We start from the raw sequence: 19,187 nt of genomic DNA, 5'->3' as shown, positions 1-19,187 counted from the left end.
TTGTTTGGGATTTATCTTCAAACTTACAACAAGAATACGGCTGTTGAACCACTGAACTGTTCTTCTTTTTTTTTCTTTTTTGGTTATGTTATTTTCTTCTTAATTTTGTATAAATGAAATAATGAGTGATAAATTTTGCAGTTGTTGATAAACATATATAAATATGCAGGTGTAATAAAATAAAATGATTTTTTTTTAAGAAGATTAAGAAGGTTATCATACGAATTCGACCCGTGTTTGTATTTTGCATTAAAATTTTAATAAACGTCAGTAATAAACACACCAGTGGAAAAACATTAATTGAGTTGGCGTTAAAACGAATCCTTATTTCATCCGTTTCCATGTTGACACGGTAACATTAATTATGTTAATTCTGAAGTCCTAGAGTACATATATTATTTTTCGAATGTGAAAAAAACCCGCTAAATAATAACAAACTTTATGTAGTGATCTTATTGCATAATTACGCTGTTTCTTATCTGTTGTGAAATGTAATTTGATGGGACCCCAATTAAAGTGAGAGTTTTATCTAGCTTTATAACTTTGCAATGTTCTTTTATGTGGGGGATAGCCTGTACCAATGACAGCTGTTGTCCATTTGTTTGATGTATTTAGCTTTTGATTTTGCCATTTGATTGATGACTTTCCTTTTTGAATTTTCCTCGGAGTTTGGTATTTTGTGAGATTACTAGTTTCCTTTGCTTCATTAATTCATAATTTACTCCGAAACACTTCCAAGAGTGGAGAAAAATATACCCGAGGGACATTCAAACTCATAAATCAATAATAAACTGACAATGCCATTGCTTAAAAAGAAAACAAACCAAATTAAAAACCAATTGTTCAGAGAACAATTGAAGGTCTTTCCACCACTAACAATATATTTTGATGTTAAATATTAAAAAATCAGTTGATATGTCAGTTCCTAATATAAAGTTGGAGCAAAGGTCAAAATCTAGAACGTCCAAATAACCTATGACCTTGACCTCAATTTCAAGGTCATAAACTAAGGATCTCAAATCAAAATACACTAGTTGCTTAATATGTATGGTTTATGAGTAATTTCACTTTATGCACAATTCTAAATATAAGAGGGGCGAAAAACTCCCATTTATTGTCAACACACCCTTTGAACCAACATTAATGAGTTACGACATGCCGCAACTAACAATTTAGTAAACATAATTTGTCGATATCTTATAAAGTTAATCAAAATGAGTGAAAATATGCCAAAATCAAAATTTAGAATATGACCTTGACCTAATTTTCATTTTTTTGAACCAAGGATCTTAAATCAATAGACCCTCGGTCTCTATTACTTATGGTTTACCAGTTAGAAATGCATATCTTTTATATCTTATACAAAAGGGGGATAACTCTCATATGGAGTCTCCGGATAGTTAAAATTGATTAAATCATCCTGAGGATATAGCAAGCAATTTGGTAAAATAAATTTGTCGGTTTCTAATACGGTTGCGACATATAAGTATTAACAAGATAAACAGTGTTCGGGGAGATAACTCTTATTTAGAAAAGAATTTTGTTACGAGGTGTCAGTTTCTAAAGCGTATTTACTGTTTGATATCATATACAATATATCTAAGCGACATCTTGTGAAACAAAATAACAGCGAAGGAAAGAAAATTAGGCGGAAGAAAAAAAAAATAATAATCAAAAGAAAACCAATAGGTCTTTCCACGGAAAAGTGGAAAGACCTAAATATTGCACGACACAAAACAAAGAAAAAATAAAGACGAATCTTACCAAAAACTCGGGGTGATCTCATGTGCTCCAGAAGGGTATAATCAAATCCAGCTCCACATGTTGTACCCGTTTCAAGTATTTATAAAATTAGTATACCATTTTCAAAGCGAATTAGATCTGACTCGTCTAACATGCACAGTACATTTGATCCTGATTTTTGTTGTTGTGATAACATTTTACCTTTTTTTGTGATTTACCGTTTGCCTTCTTCTTTTTTTTTACCGTACACTGTATTTACTTTATTAGATGATATGTTCCCGTAAGGTTTTGATATGCTACATATCATGTAAAAACCACAACTAAGAACATGGTAAATGTTAAGCGATCAATCAGATCAAGGAAGACTGCCTTATGAACATTAAGTCATAAAAGAATATGTGGTATGATTGCCACTGAGACAACTCTCCACAATAAATCAAACATGATACAGAAATTAACAACTATAGGTCACCCTAAAGCTTCCAACAATAAGCAAAGCCAATACTTCATAAAGGCCCCGAAATGACAAATGTAAAAAGATTCAAACGAGAAAACTAACTGCCTAATTTAGGTACAACATATTAACGAAAAACATGCCCTGTTAAACATATCCTAGTATTTTGCTTTCTTCGTTTACTCAATTTCAAGTTGCGCACATATGTTCGTTTACGCAGTCTCCAATTTAGCACATCTGTGTGCTTACAAAATTTCGAATGCAGCACAAGTGTTTCAAATAGCAAGTCAATAATTGCCAAGTCTTTAAAACAAAACAACAACATTTCTTACACATCGATAAATGGTCAACAAGATGTCTTGAAATAAGTAAAAGCAACCTTTAATTTAACACAAAGAACTTCACCATAAAAGCTTAAGCAATGTTTGTCCTCAGTTAGAATAATTTTTTACAGTAGTTGTTTGCCGTTTTGTCTGCATTTAAAGTAACATTTGCATTTAAACATTTTTACATGAATATAATTAGAAATTAAAGCAAGGTTATTGCATAAATATATTTAAAGGGAGCATCACAGGGTCACAAACTTGACTTCTAAACGTGTATATTCCCGTCTTATCTCGATATTTTAAAAACAGTATTATGAAAAAGTAAAATCACAGAAATACTAAATTTCGGAGAAAATTTGTAACGGAAAGTGCGAAATTAGAAACTCAAACAAATCAACGAATGTAGAAAATATTAAATTTAACCTTATGTTCCAACTAGCTAAACCTCTCACTTGTATGACAGTCGTATACATTTGTCCATTATTTTGACATTGATGTGCGAACAAAACTAACATAAATGATAGGTATAAATGTAAAAAATAGTGTTACAGCAGTCAGACTACTAAAAATAGTAATTATATTAATCACTATTAAAACAAACAGATAATGTCAACGTTGACCCAACAAACCTTTTGAGTTGCATACGTATGATGATACTTTGTTATAATCAAGTCTTTTAACAGTGTGTAGGTGCACTGTAGAAATGAATATGCTCCTCAACAGTGTTTCCTACTTTGAGTGGTCAAAGATAAACTGCAACATGTTGAACAACGATCGATCGTTCGACGGAAAAATGATCATCCGGTCTACCTTTTAAAACTCAAAAACTATATGGGACACCAGATATCCCTGATCAAATAGCAAATAGCAAATATATGAGGTACATTATATATCTAAAAAAAAGTAAAAGTATAAATGTAATTAAGTGTTTTGTAGTATATATTTTTATGAGTATTCGTGTTATTTTTCAGCTTTCACAGGAACAATTTTGTATTCAACCAACACTGCAATTATGGAGTTTGATATTGATACACACAATGTAACTGTACTTGTGGAGCAGAGCGATACTGTGTTCGCCATGGACTATGATTACAAAAACAGATTCATATATTTTCCGAGATACAATACCCATGACATCGTTCGGTATGTAAACGTTTATTCTGATAATGTAATTAGTAACATAAATTAGGGAATCTTTGAATGAAATTTGTAAAATCAAGTATTAAGAAAAACATCAATTGTAATCAGACATTCTAGTGATATAAATATATTGACATCTTTGTTCTAATTTTCCATAAGATTAAAGTAATAGTGATACCTCAATGCAGGAACATTACATTACTACAACCTACTTACAATTCTTAATATAAAGTAAGGCTATCTACTCAATTAATTCAATTAATGTTTGACATTTTGAAATATGTCTTGTGTCATGAAAGATTTGTTTTTTTTAAATATCAACAAGTATTGTTAACAGAATTATCAATATCAGATATTTCTGACATTAAAACGTTGCATTGACAAATTGTTTTTTGTTCCAGTAGCTTCATACTACAAATCCTGATTGAGCTTGTATAGTGTAGTGTCTACAACAACTCTCGTTCGTCTATTACATTTTGTCTCTTTGTTATAGTCTCAGCCCTACGTTTAATAGGGTAGTGGATTAACTTTAGATAAAACATTATTTATTAGAAAACCATACTCAAACTCGCCTCATAAAGGAAAATAATTCAAGAACAGACATGAAAAAGTCAATGGGACATTGGCAAACTTTACACTTGCACTAGTTTTTGTTATATTTTGTCGGATAGCATTTGACATCTTTGGCCGAACAAGTTTATCATTTTTACATAATATAATTTAATGTAGGCTGGATCATATTCTGGACGCCAGTATTTGCTCCTTTCTACTAAATTCTACACACAAAATACAAATATGAAGTTAAGAAATTGGAAAAAAATAATAAAAACCAAACTCGTTCAAATTGTATCTACACGAATTAATCGTCAAAATCGCTTATCTAATAATACTACCATCGCTAACATGTTTAACAATACAAATCGTGGTTACCCGTCTTTCGATGAACGTCATGTCGAAAATGACTTACATGTCCCCGTCTTTCCATCAACAATACGGTAAGATCCACGTTTAATGTTCACACATTTTCTTTAAATTTTGAAATTGATATAACTTGAAAAACAAACAGTATTATTTATTTACTCAAATGAAACAAACCTGGATGCGTTATTCAGTACGTAGTTGAAGCTAGTCGATTTTTATCTAAACGCACGAAAGAACACCTGTATCGTTTCAAAAGACCCGATAAATTCAAAAGTCTCATTTATCAACACATTAAGAAGCACAGTCATCTATTTAACAGTTCGATCGTTCGAAGTAGCCTGGTGAATCTCATTCAAAGTGTGTACGATCACGAAAAATAATTGATTTACATTAGATTAAAAAGTTACAGACAGTCTACCCTCTCGGTCTTAAGGATAATAGTATGGGAATTGGTAATATATCAAGAACCGATTATGTTATCATTTTGGATTTAGTTTCTAAAATTGCTCGTAAAAAACGTTCTCATGGTCGTATAAAAAATCGTAACCAAAGAAAATTTCGGACCAATCATACAAATATTTTGGACCTAATTTCTATTTCAAAAAACAACTGCTGACATTATCTTTTCACAAAGCTCTGTTCCTTATCGGTTAATAAGTTAAATAAAATTTTAGAGGATTGCAACACAATTTCATATAGCAGTCCTAAGTATAAACTCGTTCGAATTATAATGGCAATTTTCCCAAAATAGATTCCTCTGAAGATCATAAAAATCATTTTATTGAAATGATGTATGTCAATAAAGGTTTTGATGTTGTAAACAATGCCGGTATTGTTAACGTCCATTATGTTAAAGAACAAATTCCTGGAAATTACTGAGCTCCCTATTATTTTTTTATATTTACAAGACATCTACCTGGAATAATTATAGGCGATTGTGTAAAAAAATTAATATCAATGAAAAAACACGTACTACATGCAATTGCAGTAATTCCGAATACATTTATGGACCTATTTTTCATGTTATAACAGGAGATCTTAACATCGTTTAAGACCAAGAGTTAAAAATCATTCTTCAGTAAAGGATTTAAATATCCTCCCCCGTCAATTGTTAATTGGAATGAGTGTCGTACTTTTATTCACGACTTTCTCCATACTTACTGTTTGAAATGGATGAAACGAGAAAAAGCGGACGTTTCTATTTCAATATGCTGCATTACAATTGAGATAACTGTATTGTATTTTAAGCTTGGCCTTCGTAAAACTTGATTTTACTGTCGCAAATATCTAAAAAATCTACGTTTTACGAAGGCCAAGCTTAAAATACAATACAGTTATCTTCTAAATGATGAAGCTGAATGACGGATATGAAATGTCCGTAATTAAAAAAAAAGGTATGAGTGATGTTTTTATTTTTGAGTTTTTTTAAATACTGTTTTTGAATCATTTGTTTTTTTTTTTTTTTTCAAAGAAAAATGCGTTAAATTTCCATCTAAAAAAACTGCCAACTTTAAATTTCAAAATTTGACTCGGGGATGGTATTATATTTATGTCTCAATCATTCAAATGATCCTTGATGATATGTGCATAGAAAATATTCACGAATAAGGCTGGAAACTTAATAAAATAATTGTGTTTTTGGATTTTAAGGTGATTACCCAAAACCGTAAACTGAGTGGTACCCTACTAAATGTCTAAAATAGAAAAATGTTAACCTTTTACAACCAGACAGAAATTACAAAAAAGATATTATTATATTATTTAAAACAATTTGCAGCCGTGTGTTATTCCGGAACATTACACTCGTTAACTTAGCGTCTTTTTCAAGATCAGTTGCAGTACTACAAATAATAAACAAAAATACAATAGATCGAATACTAGATCTAATTCTGTAATAACGACTACTAACAAAACTAATAAATACAATAAAACTAATACTCAAAAGAATATCTTCAATTTTGCAGTCTAGTTTGTATGTTGTCCTTAAGATAAAAAAAAAAACACGTTTTCTTAAAACATCACCAACTATAAAATATCCTCGAATTATGACCATATGACTTAAATACATACAATAATAGTTTTAAATAGGTTTGACATTAAAAATTACATTAGCAGATTCAGAAAAAGGAACACAATGGATACTTTGACTCCATAAGCTTATAATCTATCAGTTATACTAGCACTGGAAACTTTCTCGTCTATGATTTGCAGCTACCATTGATACAGTTATACATATATGTTCATACAATCGTTCAAATTAGTGGCACAATCCACATGTATTTGTTCACAAAAAACATATATTCGTCATTGTATATCATTTACCCTATTCCACTATCCTGATTTAACATGTTCAGTATATTGTGTGTGTGAAATATAAACCAGACAGTAGGGAGTTTTTGGTATTTCATACATGAATGAATATAATTACTGTAAATAACTTTTATGATTATATAGATTTGCATATCCGTCAAAGAATAGAACATTACAAAGAGTTATCCAGTCATTATCATATCCATCAGGAATAGCAGTTGATTCAACTAATGATCATATCTACTGGACTGCTGATTTTGCACACATACTCTCTAGATGCAATATGGATGGAAGCAATGTGATTGTGTTATCAACTCTAAGTTATCCTTTTGTGATACGACTAGATCTTACAAACAGGTATTACGTTTGATGTTTCTAGGAATTAAACAATGATGAATACTGCTGTTAACAAAACTTCACGTATACTTTTGTTTTTTGATTTTACTTTAGAAAGCAATATCATAATGGTCAAATTGTTATCTTTCGTCTTTTGACATAGAACCATTTAAATAAATAGTATGCATAAACTGTTTGTTAGAGTGAAGACAAATACACAGGTGCATCAATACAATGAAAAAATCATTACTGCAAATACGAATATCAATTAATGGAGGACTGATACACATTTGTAAATGAGTACGGCTGAAAAAAAGAAAATCACAAAAATACTGAACTCCAAGGAAAATTCAAAAAGGAAACTGAGTTTGATGAAGCATTGTCAGTACCTGATTGACGTGAAGGTTGAATATAAAGATCATATATTAAGCAACATAACCTGGCCATATATCATGGAAGTAAACTCAACACAGGTAAATGTATAATGATAAGTTTTTCAGTAGTGCTGTTTTTTTTGTGAGTTTTACCATTATGCTAACATTGTTTTCTATAATTGTACAACGGTCAACACAATTAAACTTAAAGTTAAAATTAAAAGTAACTTTTATACTTAAAAAGTCACGTCATCCGGAAATATTAAACTGACATATCTTGCCTTTGATTTGTAGTCAATCTAATGTTGTACCTATGATATTGATTCGACCATTTGCAGCCTGTTAACACTAAACTCGGATGTTGTTTGGTAACGCAGATGCAGAATTGTATAACTGAACGATTTACGGTGTTTTATACAAAAACCTGATGACTTCTGTATGTAGCATTTCATTTGGAATCTAAAACTACCAATTGTTGTTTTAATTATATTTTTTCATCTGTGTGCTTGCTTTTTACACCAATTCGGGTATTCACAAACTAGAAAAATAATAAAACAATCTCATTTTAGGCCTTTTTACTCCTCACCTTTCCAAATTGTCTACATGTATTTTGGAGGCATTTCAAAAGATAGATCATTCATACACTGTGAATCATTATAATTCGTTATATATCAATGTTCGTGTGTGTCGTGCGTATGGGGCTAACTATTTATTCAAAGTTGAATGTGTTTTCTAAAGGCTGTTATGCAGAGATTGACAAAATCACGAAATCAAATTTCAAGGAACATTGATGATTTCCTAAATCCACAAAAATCCATTCCCACGACAAAAACAATCTGTATTTCTGTTTGAATTCCTCTTTTTGTAACAGTCAATTTAATTTTAGGATGGTGATATCTTCAGTATTGTCAGCTAATTACCATAAACAAATGATGCAGTATGAGTACAAATGACATTAGGTTAACAAGTTACAGGTAACATACGTATAGGCAGTTAACAATTAACAGACCCCGTACTGCATTATTAGATAATACAGCCCAAACATTACACATGTAAAACGAAAACAAACCCAAACTAACGGCATGATTTAATCATTTAATATACAAAACAATAAACACAACCGAATAAGATGTACAGTATCAAACTACAGCTAATTATCGATTCCTGACTTGGGACCTCCAAATGCAGAATGTGACGGAGTAGGACATGTACCGTTCCTGAATGTGAAACAGTTGTGTTTTAGTGTGGAAATCTGAAAAATGTTGAAACAACAGAAACTCGTCAAATCGCTAACATGTTTGTTTAATTTGTACTTCCATTTTGTTATAACTAAATTGCTATTTCAGTGTTTTTTGCTGATAGAAAACAATCTTGTCGAATTTTTTTTGTTTAAATTGGTTATTGTTAACATAGACAAACACAAACATATATAACATTAGAACGTAAATATACTATTGTTTGATTTAATTCAGCTTACTAGATTTGTTTAACTCTGCATGGAACGATACGTATGCGAGAGATATGTACACTTTTTGAGTAAGTGATATAGGTAAGGCTTTTTATATTCATTCGATGTATGTTCGATGTAGGTTAACGGATATTTTCATTCCTTTAACGGCGTGTAGCCAGTTATTTGTTTTAAAGGCAAAATCGTTCAGTCTAAATATATGCTATTGTAAAAAAATGTTTTAGTTCGTATCTTTTTGATTTCATAAAATTATTACTAATTTCACAGAGGGTAGTCAATTATAAGATAACTGAAGCGATCAGGCAAATGCATTGATGTGTAAGATGTATTGATAAGTTATACAATCAATATGAAATAAGGTGACACGCTGAATTCAAAACAAACTAATGTGTAGGTTCCTTAAAGTAAACTTTAAAGTATCTCTAGTTTGCACTTATCATGCATCTGAGTGAATATTACCTGTTTGCCTTATTATAAACATACAATTAAAAATGTTCCTATGTCTGTTGTCATTTAATAAAGAGCAACCAAACATTATATATTATAATATGCATGTTATATACATATTAGGCATGAACGAGCACTTAACATCATATATCTGTTTTTCTTTCCTTTGTAGATTAAACTAGAGTGGTGGACTACAGTTCAAATGTCAATTATAAAACGGAAATATCAATTCAAATCGAAAGGTCAAGCATAACGTGTTGAATATATTATTGCAACATATAGTTTATTGACACTTGTATCATGTGTATATTAAGTAGAGAGTATATATAAACACACGTTTTTATTAAGTAAAACAAATATCTTTGACGTAATCGAGTAATTTTCCAGTGTTTTGTGTTATATCTGTATACTAGCTCGTTTGATGCTGCATCTTGTATTTCCCTAAACACGTGTGTAATCTCGTCAACGTCCCCAACACAACAAATTAATAATTTTCTAAAATGCATTGATGAACAATTGGAATTGAAACAGAAAAAAAATGAATATATTGAAAAAAATCAACCATTTAAAGTGTTTTTGCATGTGTATGTAGTTACCTTATGCGAAGAGGAATATTTTTGTGGGCATATGTATGCTACCTGTTCTATTAAATATGTACACCAAAATGACATTTCTCCGTTCTTGTAATTCTATAAACTATCATACACAAAGTACAATTTAAACTCCACACATATTCGTTACACTGGATACTATGACATTTTGCTACTATTTGTTGGTCAATTTTCAACATTTTGCAAAATGTTAGCTTACTGGTTTTGCTTGACTGATACTAGAGAAATCATTTAGTCAATGTAAATCATATATGTTTCCTTTTTTTATTTTAGGTCCACATGAGTCGTAACAAAATTGCAAAAAGTAGTGTCAAATCCAACTAGTTATATAATGTCAACGATAGATGACAGTTAAACACGTTGATATTGACTGAACGTACATGTATTTGCAAAATAAAAAAAGTTAATGAATGTACTATTGTATATCAGTAGTGAACTTATAATTTTGAAATCAATAATGTATTGATAATATACCATACTTTTTCAGTAGATAGATATTTTGATGTAATGAATATATCATCAACCATGACATTTTCAGACTTATTAGTGAGATTGCAACATATTAAACTACTACTGTAACCTTAATTCATTATTAAATGCTATGGATTCCCTGTCAATTGAAATAATAATTTGAAGTATTTCTAAAAAGTGAAGATGGAATACGCAAAGTTTACAATTGTTAAAACATGGTATACATTGGTTCTCCTTAACATACGATAGTGATGATAACATTGAAATTCAATTATACATTATCATATAATACATTTCCCCAATCGTTACACATACGTTTAAGTTATATAAAAACATAATTTAAGATAGACTGCATTTCCTTTTTAAAAAGTCCTGTTCTGAACAATACAAGATCACACACAACATCAGTCTACTTTAAATTATTAATAAAAAAAAAAAAACGATGAGATGAAGTTACATATGTAGTTTTATTTTTGTCATCTTCAAATTTGTTTGCTACCTGAACTTATATGATTTATTTCACTAACTTTTTTAAAGAAGCAAACCAATTTCTAGAAATATCTATGTAGTTTGATAAATACAAAAGAAAACAAGTTGATCAACCATTGTGTCCCATAGTCCTCGGTCTTCAAATTGTTTATGAAATGCTTCTTTCCAGGCCACATTGGCTTCCAAATTACTAATGTTTCATCAATCAATTTTTTTTCATAATTTCATTACTTTGTTTTATCATGTTTATATTGTTTACATATTTTTTAAAAGATACGATCGAATCAATTACTGCGCTTTATTTTTGCAATGCATTATATTTTAAAGCTCAAATTTCGGGCACCATAATTGGTTTTTAAATTATCTTATAACTATAATGTATAATGTATTGTTTACTTATCTTTTTAATTATAAAACGTATCAAACTGCATTCGTTTTGTTAAGTTGTACTCATCATTGGTTATCTTTAACAATGGACATTACGGAATGGTTTTTATTAAGGATATGTTAGCAGTGAGTCGATTCTAGAAAACAAATATCGTCAAATATTAATGTATTCAGAGAATATTAGGAATACCACAGTATTGAATTATAATAAAATACATTTCCCATAGTCAATTAAATTTCTTAGGAAAATGCACTAAATATCACAGAGGTCCATGGTATGTCATGTCTCAAATAATAATTTTCTCTGAAAGACTTATTCTTTATATTTGGCACATCTATTCTAAAACATACATATTGTCAGGTATCTTAGACGATTAAACATGTTAACAGTTGCTATGTTTTCTGTTGTTTAAGTATTTGTAGTAAAGGTACAGAACCACTTACTTGGACCGGGTCAGAAAAAAAATCAAGAAAGTAGTGCATAGTTGAAACAAAGTAGTTCCTACCCATAACTCCATCTTTGTCAAAAGTTGCAAAAAGTAAAATCACAAAAATACTGAACTCCGATGAAAATTCAAAACGGAAGTCCCCAATTGAATGGAAAAATCCAATGATTAAACACATCAAATGAATGGACAACAACTGTCATATTCTTGACTTGGTACAGGCATTTAAACATTTAGAAAATAGAGGATTGAACCTAGTTTTATAGCGCTAAACCTCTCATCTGTAGGACAGTCGCATCACATTTCATTATAATTACAAAGATGCGTTACTAGGTAAAATAGTCACAATATGAAAAATATACACCTACCTCAAAAGTGCTTTTTAAAAAATGCAATAGTATCCGAATTGTAAGTGTTCACGTAACAATAAAAACATTCAGCTTTAACGTGTTCATCCTTGAAAATGACCTTAATGCCTCAAGAGCACTTATAGAAAATCGCCGAAATTTTTTGAATATTGAATTTGTACATTTTATTGAGCTCTAATGGATGAACTCTCTTTGTTTTGCATCACATTGGTATACAGGTTCTGCATAGCAATTTTAACAAATCGTTTTACCTTTATGAATATCAGCATGTAAATATGGAGACCTACTTCATTATTCTGACAGTCAATTATCAATGAAACAGGGTTTATATACAAAATACATATTATGTATCGCTAGTCTAAGCTACGAGAGTTAATTCAAATTAAATCCTGACGTTTACAGGTACACTTTACATTTCAGTTATTGGTTTACGTTACATCTTATATGTTGTATTCCTTTCATTTCAATAAAAGGGATGGGAATAGTCGTAAAAAAGGTATCTGAATAACTAATTCCTTTTCATTAAAGTTTAATTATCAAAGTTGTTTTACGTTTATTTGTTGTATTTTAGCTTTTGATTTTGGAATTTGATAAATGACTTTCCTTTTAAAATCTTCGGTATTAAGTTATTCTACATTTTGTAAAAAAGCAAGATCTTGTAAATACATGTACATACAGAAGCTGTACACACAAAGGGTAATTACAGTAGTCAAATAAACGGTACCCATATACCTGCACCATATGCGGATCTCGATCATAAATGTATGTCCAGGCATGGCAGAGCCCATCGATGTCTTCTGAGGAAGGCAAATGCATCATTTCTTAATCATTTCAGAATTTATTTTAATTAATGAAGCATATGTGGTTGTGTTCGGATGGGTCTTTGTTGTATGTAAAAAATTATTGAGTTATTTCGCCTCCTGTATTTAAAATAAGTAAAATGTAATTGTAATTGGTAAGCCATAAGTGATAGAGACTTAGGCTCTATTGATTTGAGGTCTGTGGTCCAAAAAAAGTAAAAAGGGTCAAGGTCAAAGGTCAAGGTATTTCTCAATATGGATTTTGGCTTATTTTCACCTCTTTTCAAACACTATATAACATATCGACAACATATTTTTACTTAATTGTTAGTTGCGACATGTCGTAACACATATATATTGGTTTAAAGGGTACGCTTACTTCAAATTAGAGTTTTCTCCCCTCTTTTATTTAAAAATATGCATATGGTGATATAACTCATGAACCAAATATAATTTAGACCTAGGGTCTTTTGATTTGAGGTCCTTGGTTGATGACCTTGAAATTGAGCTTAAGGTCAGAGGTAAAATTGACGTTCTAGATTTTGACCTTTGCTTTAACCTCATATAAATACATGATAAAAGCCAACGGACTTTTTGCATTAGGTTTCAAGCCATTTAACATTGGAAAAGCCAACCGGAAGTGGCCTTGTGTAAACCGAAAGTAGCTATTTGTTGTACTTTATTAATATTAAAGTATATAAAACGAGATATTTTTGGAATCAGTGTCAGGTAAACTTTCAAATAATGCCAGAAGAAACATTTTTTTTTCAAATGTGAAGTAACAAATTATCTCCCTTATTTATTTTTTTTCTTCATAAAAACCATATATTTTTGGAATCAGCGTTCAATAAGCTATCATTTGATGATGGAAATTACATTTTAAACCGAATTTTACTACTTTCATATCAAAATACATGTTTTTTTAATGAAAAGACGTTTAATTGTTCTCTGAACAGTTGTTTTTTTAATTGTTGTTATTTTTGTTCACACATCGTTGTGAATTTAATGGAATCTGATGCGTCTGTTATACACACGAGGGGTTAAGCTGGCTTTAATATATCAATACTTGTCCCATGTTAATCACAAATACACTGCAACATTTATCAAAGATCATGTCAATTTCCGAATGTCGCGATTGTCATACAGATTTCATTTGAAATACGTATTATTGTGGTATTTTTAAATGTGTTTTTTCACCGCCTCATTTCTGAAACGTTAAACTGGTCTTACACTGCTAGGAAATCAAAATGAAATTTTCACTGAATGACCGTCAGCGAGGCGCAACCTTGCATTTCAATATCTGTTTTTGGATCGAAAACCTGACTTTTCTCTAGTGCAATCATAAGTTCACCTCAAATTTCAGATCACGCGCTTCTTTATAAACATTTTATGTTTCTTGAAAAAAAAATGCTGGAATTTCATTTTATACAGTACTTGCAACCTTAGGCGTTACTGTTTGACGTGAACTTGACTGATCGGTGAATGATCGGTGACGGATGTTTGACTGATCGATGACTGATCGGTGATCGGTGACCCATAGGATCCGTCAAATAAGTCAAATAACCTATGTGGGAGTTACCGTGACAACGGTCATCGATCGATCAGTAAATAAAATTTATGCACGGATCGGACGGATACGTATATATTTCAAATTCTTATGTAAAGCGAACTCAACAGTGTTTACGATCCATGAACGCGGACCTCGACGAAGACACCATAATTTACACGTTAATTTGGTTGCAATAAAAAGTAAAAATAGTATAACAGTTATATTAGATGCTTATAATTAAAGCGTTAAATTGTTTCTGTTGATTAATAGTTTTGTATTAAATATTGTAAACATTAGAAGCATATAAAATACATAATATTTCTCAGTTAACATGAACTTCTACCTACGAAAATGCCGATAATCCGCCATTGAAGTTTTGAACTTTTTATAGTTTAGAAAAGGTCGCTTTTCATAGAATTAAAAGAATGTCAGATAAATCATATTAAATTTCATCCGCATTGTTTAAAACTACCAAAACAAATCTATTTATTTAAAAAATGACACTGTTTCATTTCAAATCAGTTATTTCCAACAACTCGAGATAAATATTCTCATTAGAATTGAGATCGTGGTCTAGTGGTTAAGACCGATGGCTACAGTGCTGAAGGTCCCGAGTTCGATTCTCACTCGGGGTGCTAAAAATATCAGTACATTAGAAGGGTAATTTTCACCCTCTCACACACATCTCTGGTACCCAGACCGGAGTTTAAACTAGAATGGGTACGTTGGGGCCTCGGTTGGTCAAAGTGTCCCTACTTTGACCTGGAGATCAATCTTCTGATATCTCTCTGGTTTTTCTGTTTCCACCGAGTGGGCCGATGGTTTTCTTTTTATTAAAAATTATGCTATTTTATTTGAAATCAGTAATTATTACCATCTTGAGACAAGTCATCTAATCAGAATTGAGATATAATGAGAAATTAAAATACTTAAACTTTTATTTTTTGTGGAATAAGAATGCAGTTATTGATTTATTTTGATACACATTATTAACCGTCATATCATTTGAGTACTTTTTGTCCATCAGAATTGACTGTTCTTTATAAAATATGCCTACGTTAAGGAAAAAAATAGTTAATTTTTGTATGCGTTGCCTAAAATGCAAATATTTCTTCATTTTACTAAAAATTATTGAACGCCATTGGATTTTTTGTACTTTTTATAGATTAGAATAGTTTTTTTCATGAAATTAAAAGAGTGTCAGAGAAATCATACTAAAATTTTATTTGCATTGTTGAAAATAACCAAAATTAGTCTTCTTTTTATTAAAAATGATGCTATTTTATTTGAAATCAGTAATTATTACCATCTTGAGACAAGTCATCTAATCAGAATTGAGATATAATGAGAAATTAAAATACTTAAACTTTTATTTTTTGTGGAATAAGAATGCAGTTATTGATTTATTTTGATACACATTATTAACCGTCATATCATTTGAGTACTTTTTGTCCATCAGAATTGACTGTTCTTCATAAAATATGCCTACGTTAAGGAAAAAAATATTTAATTTTTGTATGCGTTGCCTAAAATGCAAATATTTCTTCATTTTACTAAAAATTATTGAACGCCATTGGATTTTTTGTACTTTTTATAGATTAGAATAGTTTTTTTCATGAAATTAAAAGAGTGTCAGAGAAATCATACTAAAATTTTATTTGCATTGTTGAAAATAACCAAAATTAGTCTTCTTTTTATTAAAAATGATGCTATTTTATTTGAAATCAGTCATTTTTACCATCTTGAGACAAGTCATCTAATCAGAATTGAGATATAATGAGAAATTAAAATACTTAAACTTTTATTTTTTGTGGAATAAGAATGCAGTTATTGATTTATTTTGATACACATTATTAACCGTCATATCATTTGAGTACTTTTTGTCCATCAGAATTGACTGTTCTTCATAAAATATGCCTACGTTAAGGAAAAAAATATTTAATTTGTGTATGCGTTGCCTAATGTGCAAATATTTCTTCATTTTACTAAAAATTATTGAACGCCATTGGATTTTTTGTACTTTTTATAGATTAGAATAGTTTTTTTCATGAAATTAAAAGAGTGTCAGAGAAATCATACTAAAATTTTATTTGCATTGTTGAAAATAACCAAAATTAGTCTTCTTTTTATTAAAAATGATGCTATTTTATTTGAAATCAGTAATTATTACCATCTTGAGACAAGTCATCTAATCAGAATTGAGATATACTGAGAATTTATATACTAAAACTTTTATTTTTTGTGGAATAAGAATGCAGTTATTGATTAATTTTGATACACATTATTAACCGTCATATCATTTGAGTACTTTTTGTCCATCAGAATTGACTGTTCTTTATAAAATATGCCTACGTTAAGGAAAAAAATAGTAAATTTTTGTATGCGTTGCCTTAAATGCAAATATTTCTTCATTTTACTAAAAATTATTGAACGCCATTGGATTTTTTGTACTTTTTATAGATTAGAATAGTTTTTTTCATGAAATTAAAAGAGTGTCAGAGAAATCATACTAAAATTTTATTTGCATTGTTGAAAATAACCAAAATTAGTCTTCTTTTTATTAAAAATGATGCTATTTTATTTGAAATCAGTCATTTTTACCATCTTGAGACAAGTCATCTAATCAGAATTGAGATATACTGAGAATTTATATACTTAAACTTTTATTTTTTGTGGAATAAGAATGCAGTTATTGATTTATTTTGATACACATTATTAACCGTCATATCATTTGAGTACTTTTTGTCCATCAGAATTGACTGTTCTTCATAAAATATGCCTATGTTAAGGAAAAAAATATTTAATTTTTGTATGCGTTGCCTAAAATGCAAATATTTCTTGTTTTACTAAAAATTATTGACCGCCATTGGATTTTTTGTATTTTTTATAGATTAGAATAGTTTTTTTTTTATAAAATTGATAGTGTCAGATAAATCTTACTTACATTTTATTTCGTGTTGTTTAAAATATCCAAAATTAGTCTTCTTTTTATTAAAATTTTATAGGCTTTGATTGTGACAGGATTATATAAAGAAAGTCCTTGATTATGAGAAGTTTTTTTAATGAATTTTATGATGATAACAAGGATTTGTATAGCTATGCAAATCCTTGTTCTAACTATACAAATCGTTGCTTTTCCCGAGTATGTTTGGAAAATAAAAAAATAAAAATCGCGATGTAGACACCGTTTTAAAACCCGCTGTGTTTGAAAATATATAACCTAAATAAAACAAAAATATCATTCTTTAATAATATTTTTTTTTGTGAGGTTTTATCTGTACATTTTTTTTCAATAAATATTTGCTAAATCATTATTATATAAGCAAAATGTATCATGATCATTGAACGTTCGATTTTCACCAGTCGCCATTTTAAATAAACTAAACGAAACTAAGATTCCGTAATTTGAATTATTTTATCATGTGACGTATTACAGGTCAATCCGTCATCAAGGTCGATCGGTTCTATCAGTCCGATCAGTCCGATCAGTCAATTATTTTTACTATAAGTCTGACGGATTGCTGACGTGAGTTTGACGCGAACTTGACTGATCGGTGACTGATCGATGACCGCTGATTGATCGCTGAAATAGTAACGCCTAAAGTTGCAAGTACTGTAATCACATGATTCATGCATTGGACATAATTCATATACGGAAACATTTTTCTTTATTTAAAATTCATCTATATCCTTCAAGTCAATTGATATCACGACAAACAGTCACACAGTATTATTTTTAAAAAAGTTTGTAAAACGAAATGTTTTCTTTTTGTAAGCGGATCATCACGCTCATATAATTTTATTTCGAAATTGATAAGTAAATTGTTAATTCATATTACGCATTCCAAATATGTTTTACCATTGTAGATTGTATGTGTTGTATGAACATTAAGTGTCGGGTAACACATGTGGCGTGTGTAAAGAATCAAAGGAAGAAACTAACGAATACTTTTGTTATCTAATTTCTACGCAATAGTTTTTCCAAGGATACGTTATGTTATTGAGATGTTGGTTTAACGTGATTTGGGACATGAACCACGCGATATAAATAACAAACAGAAAGCCATGCAGTTTATTGTCTACTAGTATTACAAATATTTCTTAGTTAACATTCGCCATTTTGTAAGAATTTATTGAGTATATAGTTTTTCGGGAATAAAATCAAATATAGTTGAAACTTTAAATTACAAATTTGCATTTCAGAATTTCCTACCTTGTACATGCTCACTATACATTAACAACACATACATGTTCATGCTACATCCTTTCTACACGTATTAGTATACTGAAATATATATAATGAATCTACATGTATCTTTGCAAGACATCCTTTTTTTGGTACTTGATATGCTCTTGTTTCAATCATATGAACTCATTGACCCAATGAAAATAACGTGCATGTTACTAATTATCGTTTGATAATCGGGATTTTATTCAATAAAATATCGTAGGAAAAAGCAAATCACAGAAACAACAACGGCTAATGAATTATTTTCATGAAATTCCGGCGGCTGTTTGTTCAACAAATCATCCGAAGTGCCACGGAC

General features: G+C 29.9%; 1 protein-coding gene and 1 long non-coding RNA gene across 2 annotated transcripts in view; both read left to right on the top strand.

Annotated features, from left to right (window-relative positions):
* LOC134684967 (very low-density lipoprotein receptor-like) overlaps window positions 1–7,264 on the top strand; it is a 30,168-nt gene extending 22,904 nt beyond the window's left edge. Inside the window, exons 2-3 of the mRNA XM_063544290.1 lie at window positions 3,495–3,666; window positions 7,039–7,264. Of these exons, the coding sequence (XP_063400360.1) occupies window positions 3,495–3,666; window positions 7,039–7,264 (398 nt within the window). The remainder of the gene's footprint in view (window positions 1–3,494; window positions 3,667–7,038) is intronic.
* A 326-nt stretch (window positions 7,265–7,590) lies between these two features.
* LOC134684228 (uncharacterized) lies at window positions 7,591–10,786 on the top strand. The gene is made up of 5 exons (XR_010101211.1): window positions 7,591–7,703; window positions 8,491–8,578; window positions 9,077–9,153; window positions 9,692–9,761; window positions 10,404–10,786. It is a non-coding gene; the product is annotated as an uncharacterized LOC134684228 (long non-coding RNA).
* The last annotated feature ends 8,401 nt before the right edge of the window (window positions 10,787–19,187 follow it).

This window comes from Mytilus trossulus, chromosome 9 (assembly GCF_036588685.1).
Source record: "Mytilus trossulus isolate FHL-02 chromosome 9, PNRI_Mtr1.1.1.hap1, whole genome shotgun sequence".
Lineage (NCBI taxonomy): Eukaryota > Metazoa > Mollusca > Bivalvia > Mytilida > Mytilidae > Mytilus > Mytilus trossulus.
The sequence above is the reverse complement of the archived record's forward strand: the minus strand, read 5'-3'. Positions and strand labels throughout refer to the sequence as shown.